At 44.2% G+C, this 26,654-nt stretch overlaps 1 protein-coding gene across 1 annotated transcript in view; it reads left to right on the forward strand.

The window, feature by feature from the left end:
* Positions 1-26,654, forward strand: part of Entpd5 (ectonucleoside triphosphate diphosphohydrolase 5 (inactive)) — a 38,551-nt gene that overhangs the window by 5,563 nt on the left and 6,334 nt on the right. Inside the window, 11 exon segments of the mRNA XM_052739315.1 lie at positions 13,909-13,973; positions 13,975-14,189; positions 15,109-15,188; positions 17,184-17,327; positions 21,106-21,181; positions 21,398-21,433; positions 22,287-22,375; positions 22,648-22,727; positions 23,336-23,397; positions 24,177-24,278; positions 25,915-26,055. Of these exon segments, the coding sequence (XP_052595275.1) occupies positions 13,909-13,973; positions 13,975-14,189; positions 15,109-15,188; positions 17,184-17,327; positions 21,106-21,181; positions 21,398-21,433; positions 22,287-22,375; positions 22,648-22,727; positions 23,336-23,397; positions 24,177-24,278; positions 25,915-26,055 (1,090 nt within the window).

The following is a 26,654-nucleotide window of genomic DNA, read 5'->3' on the forward strand; positions in this document are numbered from 1 at the left end:
GTGTGTGTGTTTGAGACACAGTCTCGCTATGCCCAACTTGCCTCAAAGTCAATATGTAGCCCAGGCAACCTTGAAGAAGTCAATATGTAGCCCAGGCAACCTTGAAGTTTTGGTTCTCCTGTTTCAGCTCCCAGGTGCTAAGATTACAGCCATGTGTACCATACCCAGTTGCCAGGTTGTTAAAACGACCTGATGGTTTAAGAACCACTGGAGGACAGCAGTAGGTTCTTGTCTGGAAGTAGGCAAAACATTCTGGAAGGGTAGCCTGGGAACTCAGTAAATACTTGGAAATTACGGTGTCACACTCTTGTAATCCTAGCATTTAGCAGGTAGAGGTAAGAAGATAAGCAGTTCAAGATTATCTTCAGTTAGGTATTCAAGTGAAAAATGAAGACAGCCTGGGTTACATGAGACTCTGCCTCAAAAAATTCACATGGTAGAGAGGCCCAACTCCCACAAGTTATCCTCTGCCTCCATATTCAGACAGTGATATGCACATATATCCCCCTCTACATGCACACAAAACCGATAGAAATATTCTAAGCCAGATGCAGTGGCATGCACCTGTAATCCCAGCATTTAGGAAGTAGAGGAGGGTGAATCTCTATGAGTTCAAGGCCAGCCTGGTTTATATAGAGAAACCCTGTTTCAAATAAATAAATACTAAAATTTGATGAAAAAAGAAACAAAAGAACTTAGAATGTCAGAAGTTTGTCCTTCAACCTGTATATTAGAGTTAACAACTTGTGACTTGAGGGCTAGACTTAGTCCATAAATGTGTTGCTTCAATTTAAATTATCTGCTTGATTGGTTGGTAGATGGGTTGGTGAGGGGAATAGTGATATTTGTAGATTTTTAAGGGGAATTAGTTGTCACCATTTAGAAACCAGCAAGTTCTATAAATCTGTGCGTTTAGCTTATTCTTTAGAAAAATCACATTTATTTATTTAGAAGGAGTGGTGGGTATGGAGTCTGTGTGCCATGATGTTGGTGTGGCAGTCAGGAGATTACCCGGGCAGTCAGTTCTCTCATTCTACCATGTGGAGCCTGGGGGTTGGACTCAGGCTATCAGAGTTGGCAGCATGCACTAAAGTGAGCCATCTCACTGGCCTGGCTTGTTGTACAATTCCTAAATGGTTTTATAATAAAAACCTGGAGCTAGATATCAGGGGTGAAAGCTGAAAGATCAAAGTAGCAGAGCAAGCCACAGCCACCACCTCTTACCTCACCAACTCCTCAGCCTGAAAAAGTGAGAGTTCCTGTCTCCTCCCGCCTTATACTCCTTTCTCTGCTCAGACATATCACTTCCTGTCTCAACCTTCTTAGTGCTGCGATTAAAGGTGTGTGATCCCAAGTGCTAGGATTAAAGGTGTGTGCCACCACTGCCTGGCCTCTATGTTTAATCTATTGGCTTGTTCTGTCATCTGATCTTCAGGCACATTTTATTTGTTCAAAATATCGCCATACTGGCTTATCTTCACAATCAGATGGGCTAGAAATATGGGGCCTATGTTCCATTATTGCACCAATCAGTGGAAACGGCAACAAAAAAAAAACCTACCCCTTTAGTGAATATGTGCTCTCCAATTTGCCACAATCCTTTATGGTCTCTGTAAGTATTTGAGTTTGTAACTTCTGTTGTAGACAGCGAGAAATTAATGAACATTTTAAAGAGAGTCACGTTTTTATGTATTTATTCAATAAACAGTTCATTAAGTATATGTGAGGTTGTTGAGTGCTCAGTATTAGTGTTAAAGATGAATGAGCCCCTGCAATTAATAAGTTGACTATTTAAGTGGGAAAATGGTGAGGAGTATTTTAGGAAGATGGTAGCATATGGATTGCAGAATAGCAACAATAGTGGCTGACAGACCAGTTTAGGGGCCATACCAGTTTAAGTCTGACGTAATAAGGACTAGAATTTAGTTATCAGTGGAACTAGGAGGAAAGAGGAAGAGCTAGGAAGGGTTTTGCAAACAAAGACTTGATAAGAGTGTTGAATATAGAAGGCAAGAGAGAATAAAGTTAAAAATTAATAAACGTTTTAAGTTTCATATTGGAAAGTTGTGGTGCCACTGAAAAAGCAGGAGATTAGTAAAAGAATCTGTTTAGTCTTTGTTTTCTCTCTTTTTTTTTCCCCCCCCAGAGCTAAGGACCGAACCCAGGGCCATTGCACTTGCTAGGCAAGCACTCTACCACTGAGCTAAATCCCCAACCCCTGTTTAGTCTTTGTATATGTGTGGATAAGGCTGGAGGAGTACTATACAAGTGCCAGTTTGAAGTAGCTCTGATTTTGAATCATTATCTTGGAGTATACACAATTTAATGTGTTGGGGTTTTTTGTTGTTGGGTTTTTTTTGGGGGGGGAGGGGATTGTTTGTTGGTTTGGTTTGGTTTTTGAGACAGGAGTTTTCTATGTAGCCCTGGCTGTCCTGGGACCCATTATGTAAGCCCGCTGGCCTCGAACTCACAGAGATCCACCTGCCTCTGCCTCCCAGGTGCTGGGATTAAAGGCGTGCACCACCACCCAGCTTGCAATTTAAATTTTAATTATCTGTGGTGTGTGTGTGTGTGTGTGTGTGTGTGTGTGTGTGTGTGTGTGTGTGTGTGTCTGTCTGTCTGTCTGTCTGTCTGTCTGTCTGTCTGTGGGTATATACACATGAGTACAGGTGCCTGAGGAGGCTAGGGAGGTCAGATTCCTTGGAAATGGAATTATAGGCAATTGTGAATCTCTGGGAAACAAATTCAGACTTGGCTCCCCTACAAGAACCGCAAAGATTCTTCATTGCTGAGCCATCTCTCCAGCTCCTAAGTGTTTGTTTTTAAAGAAATGCTACTACATCCTAGGATTATAGAGGATGCTAGGAGAAGTGTTTATAGTCAACAAAGTGTGAGGAAACCCTCTTTGAGGACCTGAGGAGAGGGCTCAGGGATGTGGGGTTCTGTCTTGGTGCTGGCTGTGCCAGCATGAGGACCTGAGTTAGGATCCTCAGCACCCACACGAGAAGCCAGGCACAGAGGCCATGCCTCTAACCTCAGTTGCTGGGACGTGGAGACGGCAGACCCCAGGGGCTTGCTGGCAGTCATTCCAGTGAAAGACCCTGTCTTAATATAGCAGAAAGTGTCACCCTCTGGTTTCCACCTGAGCACACACACAGGTGTGTGCACACACATGCACATGTGCACTGCGCGGTGTGTGTTCCCACAGTCTAATTTTAGTACCAGGACACTATGTTTAGTAATTACTGTTTTGCAGGGCTGCATAGTGAGACTCTGTCTCCACAAAGGTTACTGAGTCTTATCGATAATGTCTTCCCGTGTGCTCCTGCTGGTGAGAAAGTTTAGTTTATAAGTGAGGTGCAGCAAGAGAGTCACAATAAGAAATGATAAAATAAGATAACTGTAGCTATGCTCTAATAAAAAGATATTTGAAACTTTTAAATTGTTCATTTTTAGAATTTTCCATCTAAGTGTTTTCCAGCCACAATCAGCTGTGGATAACTGAAACTTTGCTAAGTAAAACCGTGGATAAAGGGGTTGCTGTAAATGCCTCCCACAGTCGATACAGCTTATGAGGTAGAGAAAGCTTATCACCGCATATTCTTACTATATTTGTTTATTGGGCAGTATAAACCCCTCTCTGATTAATAATGTATTCTTATCTAAAAGACTGATTCTTCATGCATGGCTAAGAGAAGACCTTGTGGTTGTGAAGGAGGAGGGCGCAGTAGCCACAGCTGTCCCTGGAAGGTAATTATTGTAGCTCACTCAATCAGGCCTAAAGCAATGCAGAAGGAAGGCTTGCACTGCCAGACCCATTTTCATATAACACCCACATGCTTTCCGTGTACAGAATGAGCCTCATGGACACTAGTGGTCTAGACGTCTAATACTGTTCTGATGGAGGTGAGATACAAAAGGAAGGAGTCTGCCTATAAGAAAGAGTTTTACATTTGTTCCGACTACCCATCAGTTCTAATCCTTTAATGGGAGTTACGGTGTTTGAGTTGAGGACTGGAGGACATTAAAGAACCTGTGAGTCACTCCCCTTCTGAAGGGAATCCACCCTGACTAGCCTGGTGAGATTTTGGCTGACACCATGAGACAAAGAGCCTCCCCCTCCCCACCAGTGTGAGACGAACCGCCTCACTAGGAGAGTTTTACTCTTTGAATGTGCTCTGTTTCTATGTACACAGTTTTGGTGTTGATTTAATAAAAATTGATTTTTCATTAAGCCTTTTTATTAGTTTTGTTTTGTTTTGGAGACAGTGTTTCTCTGTGTAGCTTTGGAGCCTGTCCTGGATCTCACTCTGTAGACTAGGCTGGCCTCGAACTCACAGAGATCCGCCTGCCTCTGCCTCCCAAGTGCTGGGATTAAAGGTGTGCGCCACCACAGCCCCACCTTTTTATTAGTTTTATTGACATTTCAAATGACATGTGGTTAGTTTTTTTTGTGATTTTTCAGAGCTGTGCTGGTTGTCAGTAGTATCCCTTCTTACCAATACCTCTTCTATACCTTACTAACCTACTACTCTATGGTTAGAAACATTTTTATGTATGTAGTGTAAATAAGTTCCTTTTCTGTTTATATTTTTACTCTTGAATATTTAGTTTCAGTAGATTGTTCAGTTATTTACTGGTAGAAATAGTGGCTTACTTGTTTTCTTCTCTTTCAGAAATGTATCTCATTTTTATTTGAAATTTTTAATTTGATTTTGCTTATAGAAATGAGCAGAATGTTGTATGAAATGTAGTTTTTAAAATTTGATTCTTTTTCTAATATGATGAGACTATTAAAAATAGATTCAAGAGTTTTTAAAATTTTTTTTACTAATTTTCTTCTTTATATCGCTTTTTTGTTTGTTTGTTTGTTTGAGACAGGCTCTCACCATGTAACTCTGGAACTCGCTAGGTAGACCAGGCTGTAATCATCGTGAGACCTTGGGGGTATCCCTTTCTCCATTGCATGTACCCTTAGCCCATTTGGGATACATTCATTGGCTTTGAGGACCTAAAAGGTGTCATGCATGCCCACATGATTCAGATACCAAGGTACTCCAAGGCTCTGACCCTTGGTATCAGTTATGTCCCACCCCAGATGAGACATGCTCATTGCTGAACGTTTGCTCACTGCTGAACTCTCCCACACTTACCTTAGGAGGCCCACCTCCCTTTTGCTTGGTGTGGCTTCGGCCATATCTAGTCCTATAGTTAAGTTTACTATCCAAACTGTTATCCGAGTTACATTTTAAACTTGTTCTATGCTTAATGTTTAACTTGTTAAAGAGAGCTTTGCTGTGGACGCAGATGAGTTGGCAGTAGGCTGGTTTACATGTCACTGTGTTCAGAACTTCTGATGGACTTCTCCGGTCTCTTACTCTAATTTTCAGCTGTTGCTGAGTACTGTCATTTTATCCAAGTTAGTCAATATTGCTATTTCCTTAGGGAGGGAATAAATAGAAAGACCTAAATAATTGCCTTAGGGTGTTACCATGGAACTACACAAGGAAAACAAGCCTACTGCTTTAAAACTCTGAGTTAGTACCTCCAGAACTATCCTTCCTCACATTTGGCCTCCATACTTGAGATCCTCAGAGCTTCCCATGTATCACCTCTGCAAGTTAATGCCTCCTTCTGACCCAGGATCTGCCTTGGCCTCTCAGCCTTTAAGAAGCCTCCCATCATCGCTTACCTCCATCTCCCCCTCCTAAGCAGTCGCCTGGTCCTCATCCCCTCCTTAGCACCCATTCTGCCGGAGAACTTCCCCCAACACACGCTAGCCATTAGTTTGCCCGTCTGTTATTTCTTTTCAGTAAGTGTCCCCACTAAGACTGATGCCCTTTATACATCTAGACTCCAGCCTGATGCATATATATTTGACACTTAGTTGGAAAACCAATGCCCAGCTTTCTAGAGACTATCCCAGGAATGGAAACTATCATTAACTTTCCCACCATTTATCTAATGTAAAAACATCCCAAGGGCTAGAGAGATGGCTTAACTCAGGGTTAAGAGTACTTGTTGCTGTTGTAGAGAACCCAGGTTTGGATCCCAGCACCCATATAGTAGCTCATGACCATCTGGAACTTCAGTTTCAGGGCACACAATGCTGCCTTCTGGCCTTCGTGGCACCCACAAACACATGGCAGACCCAACAGGCAGGCAAATACATACAAGTAAAGAAATAATATCTTCAAAAAACAAAATTCAAGAATTTGGTTTTTCTTTTATTTATTTGTTTGTTTTAATTCTTTGAGACAAGATTTCATTACTTAGCTCATGGTGGCCTTGATCTCTGTTATCCCAAGGTGATTACAGACTTGCAATCCTCATGTCTCAGCCTCTTGTATGCTGGGGTTACATCCCTATGCTACCAAATCCTACTAGAATTCAGTTCTTAAGAAACTTCTGCCCTGCCGGGTGGTGATGATACACACTTTTAATCCCAGCACTCGGGAGGCAGAGACAGGTGGGTCTCTGAGTTCGAGACCAGCCTGGTCTACAGAGTGAGATCCAGGACAGCCAGGGCTACACAGAGAAACCCTGTCTCAAAACAACCCTCCCGTCCCCCTCCCCCAAAAAAGAAAGAAACTTCTGCCCTATGAACAATAATTCTGTTGGTTGGCATTTAGCAATTACAGAAGTAAATGAACCAATCATGTATGCAGAAAAAGGTGGAGAAGGTAAGAATGAGAGATAAAAGGGAATGAGTTAGCAAAAAGGTACACAGTTGCAAACTAGCTCGGTGAGTCATTTGTGCAGCAAGGCTTGTTTCGGGAGGGCTGGCCAGGGAGCAAAGAGCAAAGGCAATCCACAGTGAATGCCAACGGCAGACAGGAGCCGGTGAGTACCTCATGGGGCCGGAGCCTCTGCCATCGTGGTCGTCCATATTCTAAAGGGCAGGGAAGATGGAGAGGAAGCAAACTGTGAAGGTCGGGAAGGCTGGGCAGGAGGAACTGGTGTTCCCTCTGGTTATAAAGAAACAGTGACAAGCTCAGGAGGTGAAGAGGGGAGGATCGGAGTTAGAGGCCAGCCTGAGCCCGATAGTGAGACCTTATCAGAAAACAAACAAACTAAAAACCACTCTTGAAAAGACCGTAGCAGGAGATGGGCATACATTATCTGATCCAAGGATTTAAAGCAATTGAAGGGGCTGTGTTGGGGAGAAGAGATTGAGCAAGGGATTATTGCAGAATACAATTCTGGAAATAGTGGGTTGAAATATATTGTATTCTCCCCAGTCTGTAAAAAGGAAACAACTGTCTACATTATTTTGAGTAACACATGAAACTTAACTCAGTAGGACAAAATGAAATCTTTGTGTAATCTACACATTTGGATAAATGTCTGTCCTTGACAGCTTGGAATCATGTTCTCTCCTGTGGGGTGATTAATCTTTTGGAAAGAAGTCAAGCTCCTATACTGTGCTAAATGGTCCAGACCTATGTCTGAGCTATTAGGTCTGCCTTTATCCCTTCAGGGTACTTACCCAGCACCCACTGTGTGTTATCACTGTTCTAGCAATAAACACAGAAGCAGAACTCAAAACTCCCTGTAGATAGGTAGCTCACATGGAGGATAGAAGTGGGTGTTGGGAGGAGAAAATCACTGTGAAGAAACATAAAGAATGAGCATGTGGCCAGCTGAGTAGCATTTTTTAAAAAGGAGGGCGGGGAGGATTTCACTGAGAAGGTGACATATGAGTAAAGACTGTTAAACAGTGAGCGAGCAAGCGAGCTGTGCAAGCAGGTCTTGTGAAATGCAGTGCCCGTCTAGAAACTGCACATTGAACACCCTGCTAATACCATTTTCAAAATAACAGTCTTAAAGAAAAAGGAGCTTGCAGGAGGCGTTGGAAGGCGGGTGCTGAGGGCAAAGGGCATCTCGTGTGTCCTCTCGCTTTCTTGTAAACCTCTGCTCGACCTTCCCCTTACACAAGTATGACTCTGCAGTTTCTCACTCCGTGAAAACAGATGGTTAGCGCGTGTTTCCCCCTTTTTTAACTCTCTTCTGGACGTAAACAAATGTTTACTTAATGAAATGTTTGCTGGAGAGGTTTATGGAAACCACAGTAATACAGAAAATCTGAGAGACCCCGGAAGGAGTTTAGTGACAGATTGAGAAAGCTGGTGCCTGGGCTTTTCAGAGAGAAGAGGGACCAAAATGTTGAACAAAGTCTAAAACAGCCAGGCATGGTGTGCACGATGCCAATTGCAGCACTGAGAGGCAGAGGCAGGCTGATCTCTGTGAGTTCAAGCCCAGCCAAGACTACATAACAAAACCGGGTCTCAAAAACCAAGAACATCTAAAACAGTGTTTCTGCTTTCAGATATTTCAGTTGAGCTACATGAGTAGCTCACTTGCTGTAAAGGAAGAGTCAGCCGAAGGGAGTGCTTTAAGAAGTGAGTACAAATCTGGCCTGGCAGCTGCCCTGTCTGTGCTTGGTTTCCTGGGATGCAGTGTCTTTTGTTTGGGATTCTGAAGGATTAGCAATTCTCATTGTCTCTTTCCCTAAATAATAGCTTGCATTCCTAGCCTTAGGATAGAAGTTGAATCTTGGTGTTCGAATAGATATTTAAACTGCCATTGCAGTATATTGGTGTAACTTTTATTTTTATTTATTTATTTATTTATTTGGTTTTTCAAGACAGGGTTTCTCTGTGTAGTTTTGGAGCCTGTCCTGGATCTCGCTCTGTAGACCAGGCTGGCCTCGAACTCACAGAGATCTACTTGGCTCTGCCTCCCAAGTGCTGGGATTAAAGGCGTGCACCACTGCCGCCTGGCTGGTGTAACTTTTAAATTTTGGTAGTTCTGGGGCTGGAGAGATGGCTCAGAGGTTAAGAGCACTGACTGTTCTTCCAGAGGTCCTGAGTTCAATTCCCAGCAACCACATGGTGGCTCACAACCATCTAGAATGAGATCTGGTGCCCTCTTCTGGCCTGCAGGCTGAACACTCACTGCATACATAATAAATAAATAAATCTTTAAAAAAATTTTTTTTGGTAGTTCTTTTAAATTTGTTTTGTTTTGTTTTCGAAACAGGGTTTCCCTGTGTAGCTTTGGAGCCTGTCCTGGAACTCACTTTGTAGACCAGGCTGGCCTCAAACTCACAAGAGATCCGGCTGCCTCCCACCCCCCACCCCCATGAGCGCTGGGATTAAAGGCGTGTGCCACCACCGCCTGGCCTCTTTTAAATGTTTTTAAACTACAAGTTTAGACTTCCATTTACTTTACTTTATGTAATTTGTTGTTTCTGGGGAGAGAGATGTTTTGGTTAAACAAACCCCAGCTGGTTAACAAAGGAGAATAATCAAGGACCCCTAATCTGTATACTCCAAATGTACCAAGTGTTCTATTAGAGGTAAAAAGCCTGGGGAATAGCTTTGGTTTCAGATCTTGTGAATTAACCAGCAGTTGTGACTTAACATAAAAAATGCAGAAATAAAAGCTGGATCAGAAGACTCAGAACTGTTTGGAGTAAATACCTAATTGCTGACTAAGCAAGACTTAACTGTTAGAGAACAGCTGTGTCATTTTTCATTAATACCAGGAAAGTGCCGGGCGGTGGTGGTGCACGCCTTTAATCCCAGCACTCGGGAGGCAGAGCCAGGCAGATCTCTGTGAGTTCGAGGCCAGCCTGGGCTACCAAGTGAGTTCCAGGAAAGGCGCAAAGCTACACAGAGAAACCCTGTCTGGGGGGGGGGGGGACAAAAAACAAAAAACAAACAAACAAACAAATACCAGGAAAGTGTGTGGCCTAAAGCAAGAGCAAACAGCCAGGAGATGGCTGGAGGTTTCCAGAGTCACTCCTGGTTGTCACAGTTGGCGTACTGGGAGGGGAGCAGTGAAGTCTCTACAGGTATCTAGTGAGTATAGGCCAGAGATGCTGCTAAACAACCTACTATACACAGGACAGCCTGTGACTAAGAACCAGCATCCCCAGATGTTAGTGCTGAGTCTGAGAACCCCCAACTTGAAGACCTCTAGTTCTCTTTATAGTTTAGGTCAGCTACAAATCACCAAAACCATGTTCTGTTTTGTTTTGTTTTTCATGTAATGTCCATGTAGGAAAGAATAAATGTTTAAAACAACCAGGTAGAGTCAATTCCATTGTTCCACTGATGCTCTTACTGAAGGTTTGGGTTTTTAAAATGAAATTTGAAATTTATTTGTTTTAATTGTGTGGTTGGGTGAGTACTTGCATGAGAGTGTCAGATCCTCTGGATCTGGAATTATAGGCAGTTATAAACTACTCCATGTGAGTGCTGGGAACTGAATTCGGGTCCTCTGTAAGAGCAGAACATAATCTTACCTTCTGAGCTATCTCTCTAGCCCTGCTACAGAAAGTTTTCATCACAGATTTCAAGAACATTCACAACTTCCTTTAATGGCTCTGATGCATTATGATGGGAAAAAAAGCCTCTTGTACATTTTGAAAGTGTCAATAATAATAATAACTGATAATAATATAACAATAATAACCAATCCATTGTCTCTTCCCATTTCCCACAACATCAGTCCTAGGAAAAGATTAGAAGATATTATACAATCAATCTTTAAACAATATCTTGTGATTTGAAAGAGAAAACTGGTGATACTTTGTTTGTACTCTAACAAATATTTTTTGGCTGAAGATCAGAGGACAGAGCCAGCCACTAGATTAAACACAGAGGCCAGGCAGTGGTGGCACACACCTTGAATCGTAGCACTCAGGAGGCAAAGATGCATCTGGATCTCTGTGAATTCAAAGCCACTCTGGACTACATGAGATTAATCCAGTCTAAAAGAGAAACAGCCAGGCAGTGGTGGCACACACCTTTAATCCCTGTACTTGGGAGTCACACACCTTTAATCCCTGTACTTGGGAGTCACACACCTTTAATCCCTGTACTTGGGAGTCACACACCTTTAATCCCTGTACTTGGGAGTCACACACCTTTAATCCCAGCACTAGGAAGGTTGAGACAGAAAGTGATAAGACTAGGCAGAGAAAGGAATATTAGGCAGGAGACAGGAGTTTGGTGCCCTTTCGGCTGAGGACTCAGGGGCGTTCAGTCTGTGGATTTGTGGAGACAGGGTCTTCCCTTTTCTGCTGAGGAGTTGGGGAGGTGAGAAGTGGCTGTGGCTTGTTTCCTCTGATCGCTCAGCATTTACCCTGATATCTGGTTCCAGATTTTTATTATAAGACCAATTAGGCTTCGTGTAACAGAAAACCATATAGCAAGAAAACAGAACACTTGCTCTTAATGTTTACAGACAGGAGTGAAGGCTCAGGCTAAGGGACTTCCTCAGGATTGTGTAGCTCCCCACTAGAGACAAACGCTGGCCTGAAACCCAGGACTGGGACCTGACAGTGTTCTCTCCTCTGTGTTCCATGCCTTTATGCTAGGTTTCCAGCAGTAATTGGACAAGTTCAAAACAAATAGTTACCTAACTACGCTTTTGTCTCTTCTGAGGACACAGTTAAAAATACGGTGGCTAGAGCTAAGTGTGGTGGCACACACCCTTGATCTCAGTACTTGGGAGGCAGAGGCATGTGAGTCTTTGTAGGTTTTTGGACAGCCTGTTCTACATAGTGAGTTCCAGGACATCTAGGGATACATAGACCCTATCTCAACACATGAACACATATACATTTGCCATAAGAGAAGAGTTTGAAATCAGAGAAAAAGAAAGATGAAACATCTGATTTCTGGTCAGGATTTCACACTGACTTGCTTTATGACTTCCATCAAGACATAGAATGTCTCTACCATAATTTGTCCATTCACAGGCTGGAGGAATTTGTCCATTCACAGGCTGCTCAGCAGCTCAGGGCACAGACTGCTCTTCCAGGGGATCCAGGCTCAATGTTCAGTACCTACATGGCTATTAACAGTGGTTGGGTAACTCAATTTCCAGGGAATTTGACTCCCATTCAGGCCTCCCTGGCCATGGAGTGTGAACATGGTACACAGACCTGTATATAGGCAAAGGAGATCAGTGCACAAGAAATTTGTCCATTCACTCTTAAGTTCTCGTGGCAATAACATGATCTGAAACTTAAAGCCCATGGTGGTCTTGTTAGGTGTTTTTAAATTGTGTTGACCTTGCCTCAAAAAAACAACAACAACAACAAAATGTGTTGACTTATTTCCTTAAAATGTTAGACATGAAACCCTTAATATTGATCACAGGTGGCAGTTCAGTGACCTGCTTTTTGAAGGCAATAAGCATAAGGATAGAGGTTTTATAACTTTTTTGTTGTTGAGACAAAGTCTCATTGATTCCAGGCCGACTTAAATCCATGGTGTAGCTGAGGATGACCTTGATCTTACTCTTTTTGGTTTTTGTTTTTTAGACAAGATCTCACTACGTAGCTGTGGCTGGCCTAGAGCTCACTGTATAGACCAGGCTAGCCTGAAACCCACAGACAGACCTGCCTGCCTCAGCCTCCCTGACCTTAAAGTTTGATCATCTTGCTGGTTTCAAATGTACTGCTTAGCTGAGAATGACCTAGACCTCCTAATCTCCCTACTTCCACCTGTTTTTATTTGCTGGGATTACAGGCACAACCTGACACCTGGCTATGTGGGGTCAGGATCAAACCTAGTGCTTCATGTGGACTGTGCAAGCACTTGGCCCACTGAGCTCCCCTTAGGTCCTGAGCTTTATACCGTCTTTACAACTTTAATTTAGAAGTGAAGCATTTTTTCTTCAGCACTAAGGATTAAATCTAGAGCCTCTTGAATCGTAGGAAAGGACAAGTAGGAAAGTTATGTCCCCAGCAATCCCATACCACCACTGCTGTTGCCTTGTTTTCAGACAGGGTCTCCTATATCCCAGGCTGGTCTCAAGCTTACAGTGTAGGTGGCTTTGTTAGGGTTTCTATATAAATGGAGGGTTTCTTACAAATGAAAACATTTAATTGAGGATGGCTTCCAGTTTCAGACGTTTAGTCCATTATCGTCATGGTGGGACATGGCAGAGTGCAGGCAGACATGGTGCAGGAGAGGGATCTACATCTTGATCCAAAGGCAACAGGAAGTAAACTGTGTCACTGGGTGTAGCTTGAGCATAGGAGACCTCAAAGCCTGCCTCCACAGTGACACACTTCCTCCAACAAGGTCACACCCACTCCAACAAGGCCACACCTCCTACAGGCAAGAATTCAAATACATGAGTCTTTGGGGGCCATGCCTATTCAAACCACCCCAGTAGGCAAGGATGATCTGAAATTCTGACCCATTTGCCACTACTTTCCTGAGTGCTGAGATGACACACTTGTACTTCCATGCCTGGTTCATGTGGTGCTGAGTATCAAACTCAAGGATTGAGCATGCTAGTCAAGCATTCCAATTTTCCTATATCCCCCTTTAAAAATGTTCCATTTTGAGATAGTTTTCTTAAGTTGAACAGGCTGACCTTAAACTTACTCAGTAGGCCCAAGTAGGCCTCTAACTTGTGATCCTTCCAGCTTTAGCCTCATGAATAGCTGGGATTACAGGTCTCTGCCATTAGGCCCAATTGAGTGAACTTCTTAAGTACCAGTCAGAACCAAGAGGATGGAGGCATGTTCGTGTGTGATATAAAGGCAAATTTGTCAAAATGGAAAGAAGAAAGTTAATCCGAACCATACAGAAGCAGGAAGAAGACAGCCTTTGAGTATGTGAAAACCACCCTCTAATTCAGGACAAAGTGTGGGAAAGTATATTTTAAGCCCCAGTTTCCTATTGCAATCAGATACTCTTCAGAAGAAGGGCCGGAGAGCCTGTGTTGCCCTGGTTTAGCTTGTTGTACTGGTTATGAGAAATAGAGAAGGAACACCTTGGAGACTGGTAGGATTTCCACAACGAGTTACTTATTTATTTTTAAAATAGGTTAACCATAAAAGCCAGTCAGCTAACCCATGTATCTCTGTTCCCTAAGCCCCTACAGGAGTGTGAGCAGCACCGCTTCAGCACCAAAGCCTCAAGTCCACACCGTGGGAAGAATGGCCACTTCCTGGGGTGCTCTCCTGTTCGCGCTGATGCTGGCCTGTGTCAGCAGCACTGTCTGCTACAGGGAGCAGCCGACGTGGTTCGAGGGTGTCTTTTTGTCTTCCATGTGCCCCATTAATGTCAGTGCCAGCACCTTTTATGGAATTATGTTTGATGCAGGCAGCACCGGAACTCGAATTCATGTTTATACTTTTGTGCAGAGAACATCAGGTAAGCGCCGCTGGGACCCTTTGCCGGCTGCATGTGTTTACACCTTAGCATCTTCTTCCAGAAACAGATGTGCTGGGTGTGTTGTAGATTAGAGAGCCTTCCAGCTGTTGGATTCTTCAGAGAGATTATTGATATTATTGAACACATAGTTTAGTTTATGGAATTAAGAGAGACTTGTGTGGGACAGACTGGGGGCGTAGCCCAGTTGGAGAGCATTTGCCTAACATTCATGAAGTCCTGGGTTTGATCCACAACAGCACATAAACTGTGGTGAAAGCAGGAGAATCAGGAGTTCAGGGTCACCCTCAGCCACACAGGGCATTTGAGACCCAGCAGGCACTGTCTCAGATGAGAGAAAGAGGGTGTGTTTTGTCCAAGTAGAGATGTAATTTGTCCCTCATCCTCTCCAAAAGTTAGTACCCCAGAGGTCCAGAATATTGAGAATGTTGGCAGTGATTCTGGGGAGAAGTGTCAGCACGAGTTTTCACTGCCATCCTTGGAAAGGGGACTGAGGGGATGTTGGAGACTAACTTTTTTCTGAATTGTCAGTTTCCTTTCCTTGTGTTATCTGAAGAGCCCAGGGAGCTCAGGCAGAAGGAAATTCCAGGCTAGCTGAGTTTGTGCAGGGAATTCAAGGCCAGCCTGAGCTACACAGTGAAACCCTATCTCAAAACCGTATTAGCAGTTTGGGAAAAAATACAGAGTTGGAAGGAGTAAGAGCTAGAATCCCACCAGAGAGATGGCAAAGGGACCCTCTAGGGCTGCACAACACCCTGTGGTCGCCCTTCCCAGTGCTTCTGCAAAGCATTCCTCACAGCTTGGATAGAGACTTGTAATCTATTAAATCATACAGCAGTGTCTAGAGATTATCATCTGAAGTAATCCCCCCCACTCTCTCTCTGTTCCATGGACAAAATAGGACAGCTCCCCTTTCTGGAAGGTGAAATTTTTGATTCTGTGAAGCCAGGACTTTCTGCTTTTGCAGATCAACCCAAGCAGGTGAGTGTTATGATTGATGGGTTTGTTTCCATGTTATGTATGCTAGGGAGCAAACCCAGGGTGAGTGCTCTGTGGCTGAGCTCTGTTCAAGAACCCTTTTTACTTCTTATTTGGGACAGCATCTCACTAAGTGGACACAGCTGACCTTGAGCTCACTCGGTGGCATTAGAAGGCCTTAAAATTGTGATCCTCCTGTCTCAGCCTCTTGAATAGCTATAACTAGACCTACAAAACCAGGCCTGGCTTAATTTGATGTTTAGGGTCTCAGTGCCTTGATAAGTCTACAACACGTCTGTCGCTACACATCCCATGCTGTTCAGTAATAATATTGACGGCCTATGAGACCATTTTTCCTTCCTTAGTGAGTCTTCTGAGTAACCGTAACTGTATACCCCAGACTCAGAAGGCATAGGAAGAAGGCTAGCACATAGATTTTGGGAGCGGGGCAGATGCCTCAGTGAATAAGAGTACTTGTGCAAATGTGAGGAGCTGAGCTCAGATCTCAGCACCCTTGTAAAGCTGGACATGTCATTGCCTGACTGCCTGTCACCACAGCACCATGGGGAGTGGAGACAGGAGGATTGATGGGGCTTGTTAGGTGCCAGCCTAGCCAGGTGTGGTGGCTCACACTGTAATCCCATCATTTGGGAGACTAAGGCAGAGAATTACTAAGAGTTTGAGGCGAACTTCGGCGACATAGTGAAGTGTTTTTGTTTTGTTTTGACATCCTGGGCTACAGAGAGACTTTGTCTCAAACAAACAGTGGACAAATAAACCAGTGTGAGTTTAAAGAACTGAGATGCATTTTCTAGTTCAGTAGGTAAATGGCAAATGTGCTAGGAACTGAACTATTGAAAGCAGCTACATTAGCAGAAGACGATTTGCCATTTACAAAGGATGATGCATTATGTTTGCTAAGGGGAGGAGGAGTGTGGTGGCTCATACCTGTCGTGTCAGCATGTGGGAGGCTGAAGCAGGAGGATCAAAAAACGTTCAAGGGGCTATACAGTGATACTTCGTCGTAGCTCATTATCAGAATAAATTTTCACTTAGTAAAACAGTGGAATTACTTTTTTCATTATTTTGTGTATGGGTGTTTTCCTGTATGTATGTCTGTGCACCATGTGCATGCAGTGCCTGTGGTGGCCAGAAGAGGGCATCAGATACCTCCAGGACTGGAGTGACAGACAGTTGTGAGCTGCCATGTGGGTGCTAGGAATCAAACCTGGGTCCTTGGAAGAGCAGCCAGTGCTCTTAACCACTGAGCCATCTCTCCAGCCCCAAACATGGAGTTTTAAATAATAGTCATCATTTGTCATAGGTTAATGATCTGCTGTGCTATGCATGTTGGTACTGGTGATATTTTAAGAAGAACCTCTCACATTCTATCCTAGAGATAACAGCTACAGCTACCATTTTTGTGAGTGCTGGGCCTCATCCAGTGCACATGGCAGTTTAATGGCAATATGAGACATACTTCCCAGCCCCTAGCCTAGAAAAACCAAGCCCCAGGAAAGCCGTGTAACCCACATTAGGTCATGGCTCACAAGCAAGTTCCCTGACTTGATGGCCTAAATCTAAATTTACAGAAACATAACATAACAATCATTCAAAATGACAGCTCTGTAAAAGAATAACTTTTGGGCTGGAGAGATGGCTCAGCAGGTAAGAGCACTGACTGCTCCTCCAGAGGTCCCTGGTTCACTTCCCAGCACTCTCAGGGCAGCTCACAACTGTCTGTAACTCCAAGATCTGACACTCTTACATAGACATTCATGCAGGCAAAACACCAATGCACATAAAATAAAAATAAATTATCTTTAAAAAAGAATAAGTTTATGACTCTTAAAAAGAAATGGAGTCTCCTTCTTAAAAGTACTCCATTTCTCTAGGTTTTGCTTCTCCAGAGCAGGGGGGCTGGAGCACTCACTCTACCAAATTCCTTAATGCTGCTGAGTGGCCTTCCATTGGATGAATGTGTTTTCTCTTTGAAAGGGTGCTGAGACTGTTGAAGGACTCTTAGAGGTGGCCAAAGAATCAATTCCTAGAAGTCACTGGAGAAGGACCCCAGTGGTTCTGAAAGCAACAGCCGGGCTGCGTTTGCTGCCCGAGCAGAAAGCCCAAGCTCTGCTCCTGGAGGTGAGATTTAAACCGGAGTCTTGGATAATGCTGGGTTTGGGATTTTTCCTCTAAGAAGTCCTTTGGAGTGACATTGTTTTCGCTGTCCCATCACTGCTCAGTCATTGTGGGGATAGTAAGCTAGTCATGTACATTTTAAATTATCACCTTCGAAAGTACTCCCTTCCATAGTATGCATTTATTTGTTTGTTTGTTTATTTTGAATGTGTTTGTGTGTGTAAATTCAACATGTGCCACAGTACAGCATGGAGATCAGAGGACAACTTTCAGTTGATTCACACCTTCCACCAGGTGGATCCTGGGGATCAAACTCAGATCATCAGGCTTGGGGACAAGTGCCTTTACCCACTAAGCCATCTCACCTGCCCTCCAAGATAGTCTTTATATGAGTTTTCTAGAGGTATAATATAGAAACAGTTTTAAATAAACTCTGTTGAGGAAAATTGATGTATAGTGACATATGTCTGTTCATGGAGCTGGGGACATAGCTCAGAGTGTGAGCATCGGGTCCCCAGCACATACATAAAAACATCAGGCATGGTGGCACACCCTCAGAAGCTCAGTGTTGGAGAGATGGAGACGGGATCACTGGGGCTTGTTGGCCAACCAACCTAGCCTGATCACCCAGGTCCCAGTGAGAAATCCTGTCTCAGAAATTAAGGTGACAGACCTTGAGAAAGGAAACTCAAAGTTGACCTCTGCCCTGCATACATCTGTGCACACAATGTGTACACACACACACACGCAAGCGTGCACAAACACAAGTTAAAATGTAAATATACGTTCAAGTGCTCAGAGAAAAGGTGTTCTGACAAGTAGAGACGTCTAGGTGCTCTTTTCCAGTCAGTTTTCACTACCCTTGAAACCAGGCAACCACAGATCTCTCACTGTAGATAGGTTTGTTTCTTCTTATGTTCCATACAAATGGAATTATACAGTGGACAGTCTCTGGCTTTAAAAGTTTTTTTTTCTCTCAGCATAAAATGTTGAGAATATTTTTTTAAAAAACATTGCCCTTCAAATAAAAAAATTAAGTATAGTTTTATTAAACTGAATATTTTATATTTTATTGTATGTACTTATATAATAAACATAAGACATAATAAACATTAGATTTCATGTTGTAAAGAACATTTATAGGCAGAATCTCATTTTAATTAAAAAAAAAATCACAGCAGAGTGGGAGTCTGCCCTCTAACATAGCCTCCACCTAAATCATGTTCTTGTCTGAGTCTGAAGTGAGTCGTCAACAAGGTCTTAGTGTCAACAGGTTTTCTTGACTGTCAGCACAGAGGGTTTGAGTCTCTTGTCTAAGCATGTCTGTGAGAATTCAAATCCCGACTCTTACTGAAAAGTTTTTTCTTCAGATTTACTTACTTTTATTTTGCTTGCATGCACTTATGTATCGAATGCATGCCTGGTTCCTGTGGAGGTGAGAAGGGGGGTATGATCCCTTGAAACTGAAGTAATAGATGATTGTGAACCACCATGTGGGTGATGGGAATGGAACCAGGTCCTCTGCAAGAGCAGCCAGTGCTCTTCACCGCCGAGCCATCTCCAACCCCTAAGATCTCAATTCTTCATCCTCATCCATTCATTCATCTACCTCCTGAGTGCTTCCCGTGTTTTGTGAATTACTGGAGACATAGACAAGGAACGAAAGGATAGTCAGTGCCCGCATGGGGCTTACATTCTAGTGTTGGGAAAACAGAAAATGAGTAACGAAGTAGGTTAATACAGATTATTTCATGCCCTGCAGATTCTGTGGGAAGATAGAAGAAGGTAAAGCATCTAGGGAATGCTGGGGGGCAGGCATTGCTGTTTTAAGTAGAGCAAAGATCTCTTTGAGCAATATGTGTTCTTAACTACTGAGCCATCTTTCTAGCCAAATCTCTTAGATATAATTTATTTGATCAGAGATCTGAGGAGAATGAAGGATTGTACAAGACTTTGTAAGAAGACTCAAACAGCAAGTGCAAAGCCTGAAGTCACGAACAGCTTCCAGGAAGTCCTGTGGCTGGCTTGAGAGGAAGGGGAGCAGTCAGGAAGCTGGGTGACAGGGAGTAGTCATATCAGTATTAAAAGACAAATAAACGTTTTTACTTACTTTTTAAAAACTTTTGTGTGTGTGTGTGTGTGTGTGTGTGTGTGTGTGTGTGTGTGTGTGTGTGTATTTATGAGTGCTCTGTCTGCATGTATGCCTGCACACCAGAAGAGGGCATCAGATCCTATTATAGATGGTTGTGAGCTGTCTCTCATATGGGTGTTGGGGAATTGAACCCAGGACCTCTGGAAGAGCAGCTGGGGCTCGTAACTGCTGAGCCATCTCTCCAGCCTGGACTACTTTTTTTTGTTGTTGTTGTTGTTAAGGAAGCTATCAGGATATTTTGAACTAAGGAGAAATAATCTGTTGTCCATTTTAAAAACTCACACATTAGGACCTTCATTTTGATCCCTCTCATCCACACAAGGTAAGCATGGCTGTGGGCACCTGTGGCCCCTTACTGGGAAGACAGAGACAGGAGGGTCTCTAGGGCTTCACTGACCTCCAGGTTCATGAGACACTGTCTCATCTAGTAAGGTGGAGAGTGATTGAAGGAGACACCTGAGGTTGACCTCCATACACATGTGCTCACACACAAACACATATACATAAACAAACAAACAAACAAACAAATACAGTGTTGGCTGCTGCATTGAGAATAAACTTGGGGCAGAAGATGGGAATGGAGAAGGCAAACTGAGAACAGCAAACTGAGTAGAGTCCTTTTGATTTATATTTGGAGAATCCTCCATCTATAATAGTAATGTAAAAATAAACTACAATGTAGGCCAGTGAGATGACTCAGCACTAGGGGTGCTTGCCACCAAGCTTGGTAACCTGAGTTTTTTTGTTGTTGTTGTTGTTTTGGTTTTTTGAAACAGGATTTCTCTATGTAGTTTTGGTGCCTGTCCTGGATCTCACTCTGTAGACCAGACTGGCCTCGAACTCACAGAGATCCACCTGGCTCTGCCTCCCAAGTGCTGGGATCAAAGGTGTGCACCACCACCACCACCACCACCACCAGGTGGTAACCTGAGTTTTGTCTCTAGGACTCACATAGTAGAAGGATCGGACTGACCCTTGAAAGTTGTCTTCTACCCTTCAGACATGTGCTGTGGCATGCACAGGCCCACATGAATGCACACATATGTGCACATTCACACATAAAAATCCATAAATGTAATTTTAAAACATTTTAAGGCCATAATGCATGCATCAGTGGCCTATATTTATGGAGACTCAGAAGCATTTGTATAAGGTCTTTACTCACATCTCCTAAAATAGGACCCCATAAGGCCAGGTCTGAGGTCTCCCTAGGTCTCTATAGGCCCTAGCTGGGTACCAAATCCAGCAGAAGTGAGTGCCTTAGCTCCTTTCAGGCTCATCAGTGTTCACTGCATGTCCAGGTAGAGCTAGTCAGGGGCTAACAAAGGTACAGGCTCTTGATTTGAGTTGGAAGGGTCAAATATACGTTCTTCCCTAGGCGCAGCTGATAGGAAAGTTAGATGGGTTTCTTAGGGAATCCATGTGCTTGTGTTTCTGCAAGCACATGACACTTCCTTGCCTGGTTCCTTCTCCGGCTTCACAGGGAAAGGGGTAAATGCCACTGTTGTTTTATCTAGGGAAAAGAGTGAGGGTTGTTTTCTAGGACTTAGAGAACACAGCCAGTGGGATCATTGGTAATCATTTGTTTTACTGTGTCACAGAATCCAGATTTTTACGCTTTTTCCCTAGGTAGAGGAGATCTTCAAGAAGTCACCTTTCCTGGTCCCAGATGACAGCGTTAGCATCATGGATGGGTCCTATGAAGGTGGGACAGAGGGTGAAATATGTACTTGGCTGAGAGGGGGTGGAATCAATGAATGATCCAGTTCAGGAGTCTGGGAAGAAGGGTCCAGCATGAAAGAAAGAGGAGCTAAGTAAACATGGAGGGATAGGGCGGGAGACAATGCTCTAGACATGAAATTTAGAGATAGAATAGAGGGGAGATGATCTGGAATGTAATCTTTGCTTTTCTCTCCTTTAGGCATCTTAGCTTGGGTTACTGTGAACTTCCTAACAGGTAAATTAAGTAGATTCTGAAGTTTCTCTTATAACCTTAACTGGCTTTTCCAGTTTTTGTTTGTTTGTTTTTACCAGGAGGGTAAAATCCACTTCTCTCTTCCTGTACTGTTCTTTCTTTAAAAGAAGAGGCTTTTTTGGGGTTGGAGAAATGGCTCAGCAGTTAAAAGCACTTACTGTTCTTTCCAAAGACCCTTGGGTGGCTTACAACTGCCTGTAATTTCAGCTCTAGGTCTCTAGCCTCTGGACAGCCACACTTATGTGTATTTACCCACACATACACATAATTAAAATAGAAAAAAAACTCTTTTTTCAAAAAGAGGGAGCCCAGCACTCAGGAGGCAGAGGTAGCCGGAAATCTGTGAGGCCAGCCTGGTCTACAGAGTGAGTTCCAGAACCGGCTCCAAAGCTACACAGAAACCCTGTCTCAAAAAAACAAAAACAAGCCGGGCGGTGGTGGCGCACGCCTTTAATCCCAGCACTCGGGAGGCAGAGCCAGGCGGATCTCTGTGAGTTCGAGGCCAGCCTGGGCTACCAAGTGAGTTCCAGGAAAGGCGCAAAGCTACACAGAGAAACCCTGTCTCGAAAAACCAAAAAAAAAAAAAAAAAAAAAAAAAAAAAAAAAACAAAAACAAAAAAGAGGGTTGGGAGATAAGCTAATTTTATAATCTGTTTTCAAGGCCTCAGCTGCAGCAGGAGGCCCTCTGTGTTTATATTAGCCTGTAGCCTCTGGGCTCAGGGAGCAGTAAATAGTCACAAAATACCCTTGGTGTACAATAATAAAAGCAGGAGAGAACCTGCAGAGAGTGTCTGGATGGCCTGGGTACTCATTCATACCTTGCTGTCATTAACAGGTCAACTGCATGGCCATGGCCAGGAGACTATGGGGACCCTTGACCTGGGGGGTGCCTCCACCCAAATTACGTTTCTACCCCAGTTTGCGGTGAGTCATTTTATTAAGGCCATGTTGGCAACACCCTTAGAAAGCATCATGGTGCTAAGAAAGCAGCATCCTGTTTTGAGACATCAGCTCTACAGTGACTAGGCTAAGTAGTCAGTCAGTGACTAGAGAAGTCTCTGGCTCCTCAAGATGTGGGAGACTTGCAGTGTAATCTTCCCCAGGTTCGATTTGGGGAGAGAGGGTTGTGGATAGTGGTACTAAAATCTTGATGTAATTGCAGATGCTGAAGTCTCTCTGCTTTTTCTGATTTGCAGAAAACCCTGGAACAAACGCCTAGGGGCTACCTCACTTCCTTTGAGATGTTTAACAGCACTTTTAAGCTCTATACACATAGGTGAGGAGGGGGTAGGGAAGAATAACAGTTCACATTGTATTACTTTCCCTAACTTTTCAGGGCATTTTCATATTTGTTACTATATCTTATCAGCCTCAGAAAGTCTGCCAGTCCCCTAAGCCCTGTCCACTGAAACCTAAGCAATACTCCAAACTTGAGAAACTCTGGAGGCAACCCATTTGGGGTCTCAAAAGTATGTGATGTAAAAGTCAGTTTTTCTTTAGATGGGAGCATGTGGAGAAGGCTCAGAACTCAGCCAGTTCTGAGTCAGTTGGGCTCATGTGATCTGGGCTCCAGGTGCTCAGAGACTAGTCTGGGGGTGATAAGAGCTAAAAGAATGAGAACTATTTCTGGGGCTGGTTCTCAGGCTGGACCACCAGGAACAATCCTATTCTTCGGCATCACACTTAAGAGCGGTTTACTGCATATCCTTGGTCCAGACTACGGAAGTCTTCCTTTATTGGTCATGTGAATAATATGACCAAGAGAGAGGGCAAAGTTTCTGTCTTTCCAAAGGCAGTCAGAGAAACTATGTCACATCTGAAAAAGGTAGAGTGGGCTGAAAACATCCAGGACAGCCTGGAATCGGTCAACCCTGTATTTTACAGTTACCTGGGATTTGGATTGAAAGCTGCAAGACTGGCAACCCTGGGAGCCCTGGAAACAGAAGGTTTGTCTGAGTACCAGTTCATGGTGGGAGACAGTGAGTGAGGCCAAGTGCAGCCGGCCTCGTCCCTTCCTTGGCATTCATTTTATGGAGCAAGGGTTATGTTGACTTGAGAAGCGTGTGTTGCATAACAGACACGAAACGGCTGGTGCTGTGGTGTGTATTCATCACCTCGAGAGTGAGGGCCACTGATGCAGGATCTGTGGCTGCAAGGCTGAAGCCTCCACAGTGTTTGGTAGGAACTTGCACAAGCCTTTGTCAGGAAATAAGGTCTGTTCAGTTTGCCAAGTGGAATGACTGAGCAGTTCCCTCTTTGTCTTCACAGCTGGGCACAGGCAGAACTGGCTGCAATCCCAGTTCTGGGTTGGGAACAAATCACTGGCCTTCCTGTGCCCCAGTCTTCACCTAAAACACGATTTTGTATCTAGTGCACTCTGGACAGTGCCTCTCTTGCCTAAGCTAGGACGGGATGAGGAGTACATAACATTTCAGAGTTTGCCAAGTATCTTCAATTACATTTCATTTAACCTCTCAACTACCAGTGGAGTTTTCCTCCATTAAAGAAAGGAACTAACTTGATTATGGTATGAAAATCAGCCTCTAGTGTTAGAGGGTTCAGCACTACCACAAAGCCTGTGAAGAATCCCTATCAAGGATGCAGCCAAGGAACTAACTTGATGAGATCCGAAGGCCCAGTCCCCTTGATGATTCCTTTCAGCCTCTGCTTCCTGCTCCTGCCTTCCCTCTCACATGCTTGCCTTCTTGTGTTGCGCTTCTTTCAGGGACCGATGGACGGACCTTTCGAAGTGCCTGTTTACCAAGATGGTTGGAAGCGGAGTGGATCTTTGGGGGTGTGAAATACCAGTATGGTGGCAACCAAGAAGGTAAATGGTGTTTCCTCACTGGTTAAAATTACCTTCAGAGTCCATGTTCTGGAAAGTCTTTAGGAAGCAGTCCCAGAGCCCAAGAGAGACTCACCATATTGAAAGCACTTACTCTTGGCATGTTCAGAGGCCAGCAAGCAAGGCAGCAACTGATCTGCATCCTCTTCTGAGTCCTGTGGTGTATTAGAGACCTGTTGTAACCTGTCTAGTGCAGCAGCGTGAATCCCTGTTTCAGGTCCAGTGTATGTTTAACGATTTCAGTTAGAGTAAAAATCAAAATTGAGATAAGAATCACTCATTTTAGATTCATTAAAATCAAGGGGAAATTCTGTTCTCCCGAGAAGGAAACAAGCTTTCTGAATAATTGCTCACAAAGACCATGAAGCATAATGGCAGGCAGAAGCATGGTGACTGTGGCTGTTTTTGGTAAACACAGATAAAGGAGAGGAGCTGCCCTGGACCCCAGCAGTGAGGTTGAAGAAGGTTACACACCTTTTTAAAGACTTCTCTGACCTAGCCACCTTTTTGTTTTCTTTGTTTAATGTTTTTGTTGTTTTTAAGATTGATTGTTTTAGTGTATGGATGTGTTTTGTGTGTTTTGCCTGCATGTTTTTCCGTGTGCTATATGTGTGCCTCCTACCCATGGAGGTCAGAAGAGGGAGTCAGTCCCCTAGGACTGGAGGTACAGACCGTTGTGAGCCTTCCCATGGTTCCTGGAATCTGAATCCAGGTCCTCTTCAAGAGCAGGAAGTGGGGTTGGAGAAATGGCTCAGTGGTTAAGAGTACTTGCTGTTCTTTCAGAGGCCCTGGGTTCAATTCCCAGCACCCACATGATGGCTCACAACTGTCTGAAACTCCAGCTCCAGAGGATCCAATGCCTCTTCTGGACTCTGAAGGCACCAGATAATATGTAGTGCACAGATGTTTGAAACAGGGTTTCTCTGTGTAGCTTTGGAGCCTGTCCTGGAACTCGCTCTGTAGACCAGGCTGGCCTCAAACTCACAGAGACCGGTCTGGCTCTGCCTCCTGAGTGCTGGGATTAAAGGCGTGCACTACCACCTGACAAAATAATACCATTTGTAAGCAGCAGCCAGTGCTCTTCACTGGGTCCTGTTTTCAGCCCCGGGTATTGTGGTGGTGTTGCTGTGGTTCCAGACCTCAGCTACATACATGCACAGAGGTGCAGCTGTTTCTGCTGCTCTGCTTTCCTCATTTCTCAGACTTAGTGAGCCAGCAGTCCCGGGCTCCAGTCTTCCTGGAGTGCAGGTCGCGCCTTTTACATGTTGCTCTTCTCTCTCTGAACATGGTGATGAAGAGGGTCCAGCCAGCGCCGTCTGTGGACAATGCGTATCTTGAATAGCTTGGACCCTATGACTCCTGTCACTGTAGCAGTCTGGTCAGCCCCACCTTCAGATGGCCCAGCTGTTTCAAGAGCTCTTCCTCTTCCTTGTGTGAAGGTCTCAAGACTAAACTTGGGCCATAGCTATGCTGCTCGCACTACTGCTGCTCAAGGACTAACATTCAGCCACCATGGTTTTCTTGCTCTTCTCCCGCTGACTCCATCAGCTTGCCACAGACGGTGACTCTTGCCACATCCTTACTCTCCAGTGATGGATATACACGTTTGCCCTGACAGGGGAGACGGGCTTTGAGCCCTGCTATGCAGAAGTGCTGAGGGTCGTACAAGGGAATCTTCACCAGCCGGAAGAGGTTCGAGGAAGCTCCTTCTATGCTTTTTCCTACTACTATGACCGAGCTGCCGACACACACTTGATTGGTGAGTTCACGCCTGGTGTCAGGCCATGAAGGAAGAGAATGGGACCATGGGGAAGGGCAAGAGCATCGAAGGCTGTGTTGTTTGGAGTGATTTTCCAGCTTTCCAGTAGTGTTATACTAGCCACTAGAATGGAAAGGTGAATATACCTTTGGGGTCTTTGGGAAGTGGCAAGTGACCTAGCTGTTCATAAAGTCTGTTTGTTTGAGGCAGGGTTTTCCTATGTATCCTGAGAGAAACCTTAGAGGGGTAAGGGTTTCTTGTGGACCATGGCTTCAGGCCATGGTCAGCAACTTCCCTGTTTCTGCCACAGTAAGGCAGAAAATAACGGTGGAAGGACTTGGAGAAGCAAAGTTGCTTACCTCATGGCAGCCAGGAAGGAAGAAGAGGCAGAGGATGGGACGTAGACAGAGCCTGCAACAACACATTCCTGTTGACCATTCCCCACCTAAGCCCCACCTCCAGAAGTTCCTATTACCTCCCAACTACACTATCCATTTATGAATACATCTGTAGCTTAATGCATTGATGAAGGCACATCCCCCTGGTCCAGTCACCTCTCAGTGACTGGGACTCCACTGTCTGGAGACCAGGCCTTCAAC

The sequence above is a fragment of the Peromyscus californicus genome, unplaced genomic scaffold, assembly GCF_007827085.1.
Source record: "Peromyscus californicus insignis strain IS unplaced genomic scaffold, ASM782708v3 Scaffold_15__1_contigs__length_86483966, whole genome shotgun sequence".
In the NCBI taxonomy this organism is placed as follows: domain Eukaryota; kingdom Metazoa; phylum Chordata; class Mammalia; order Rodentia; family Cricetidae; genus Peromyscus; species Peromyscus californicus.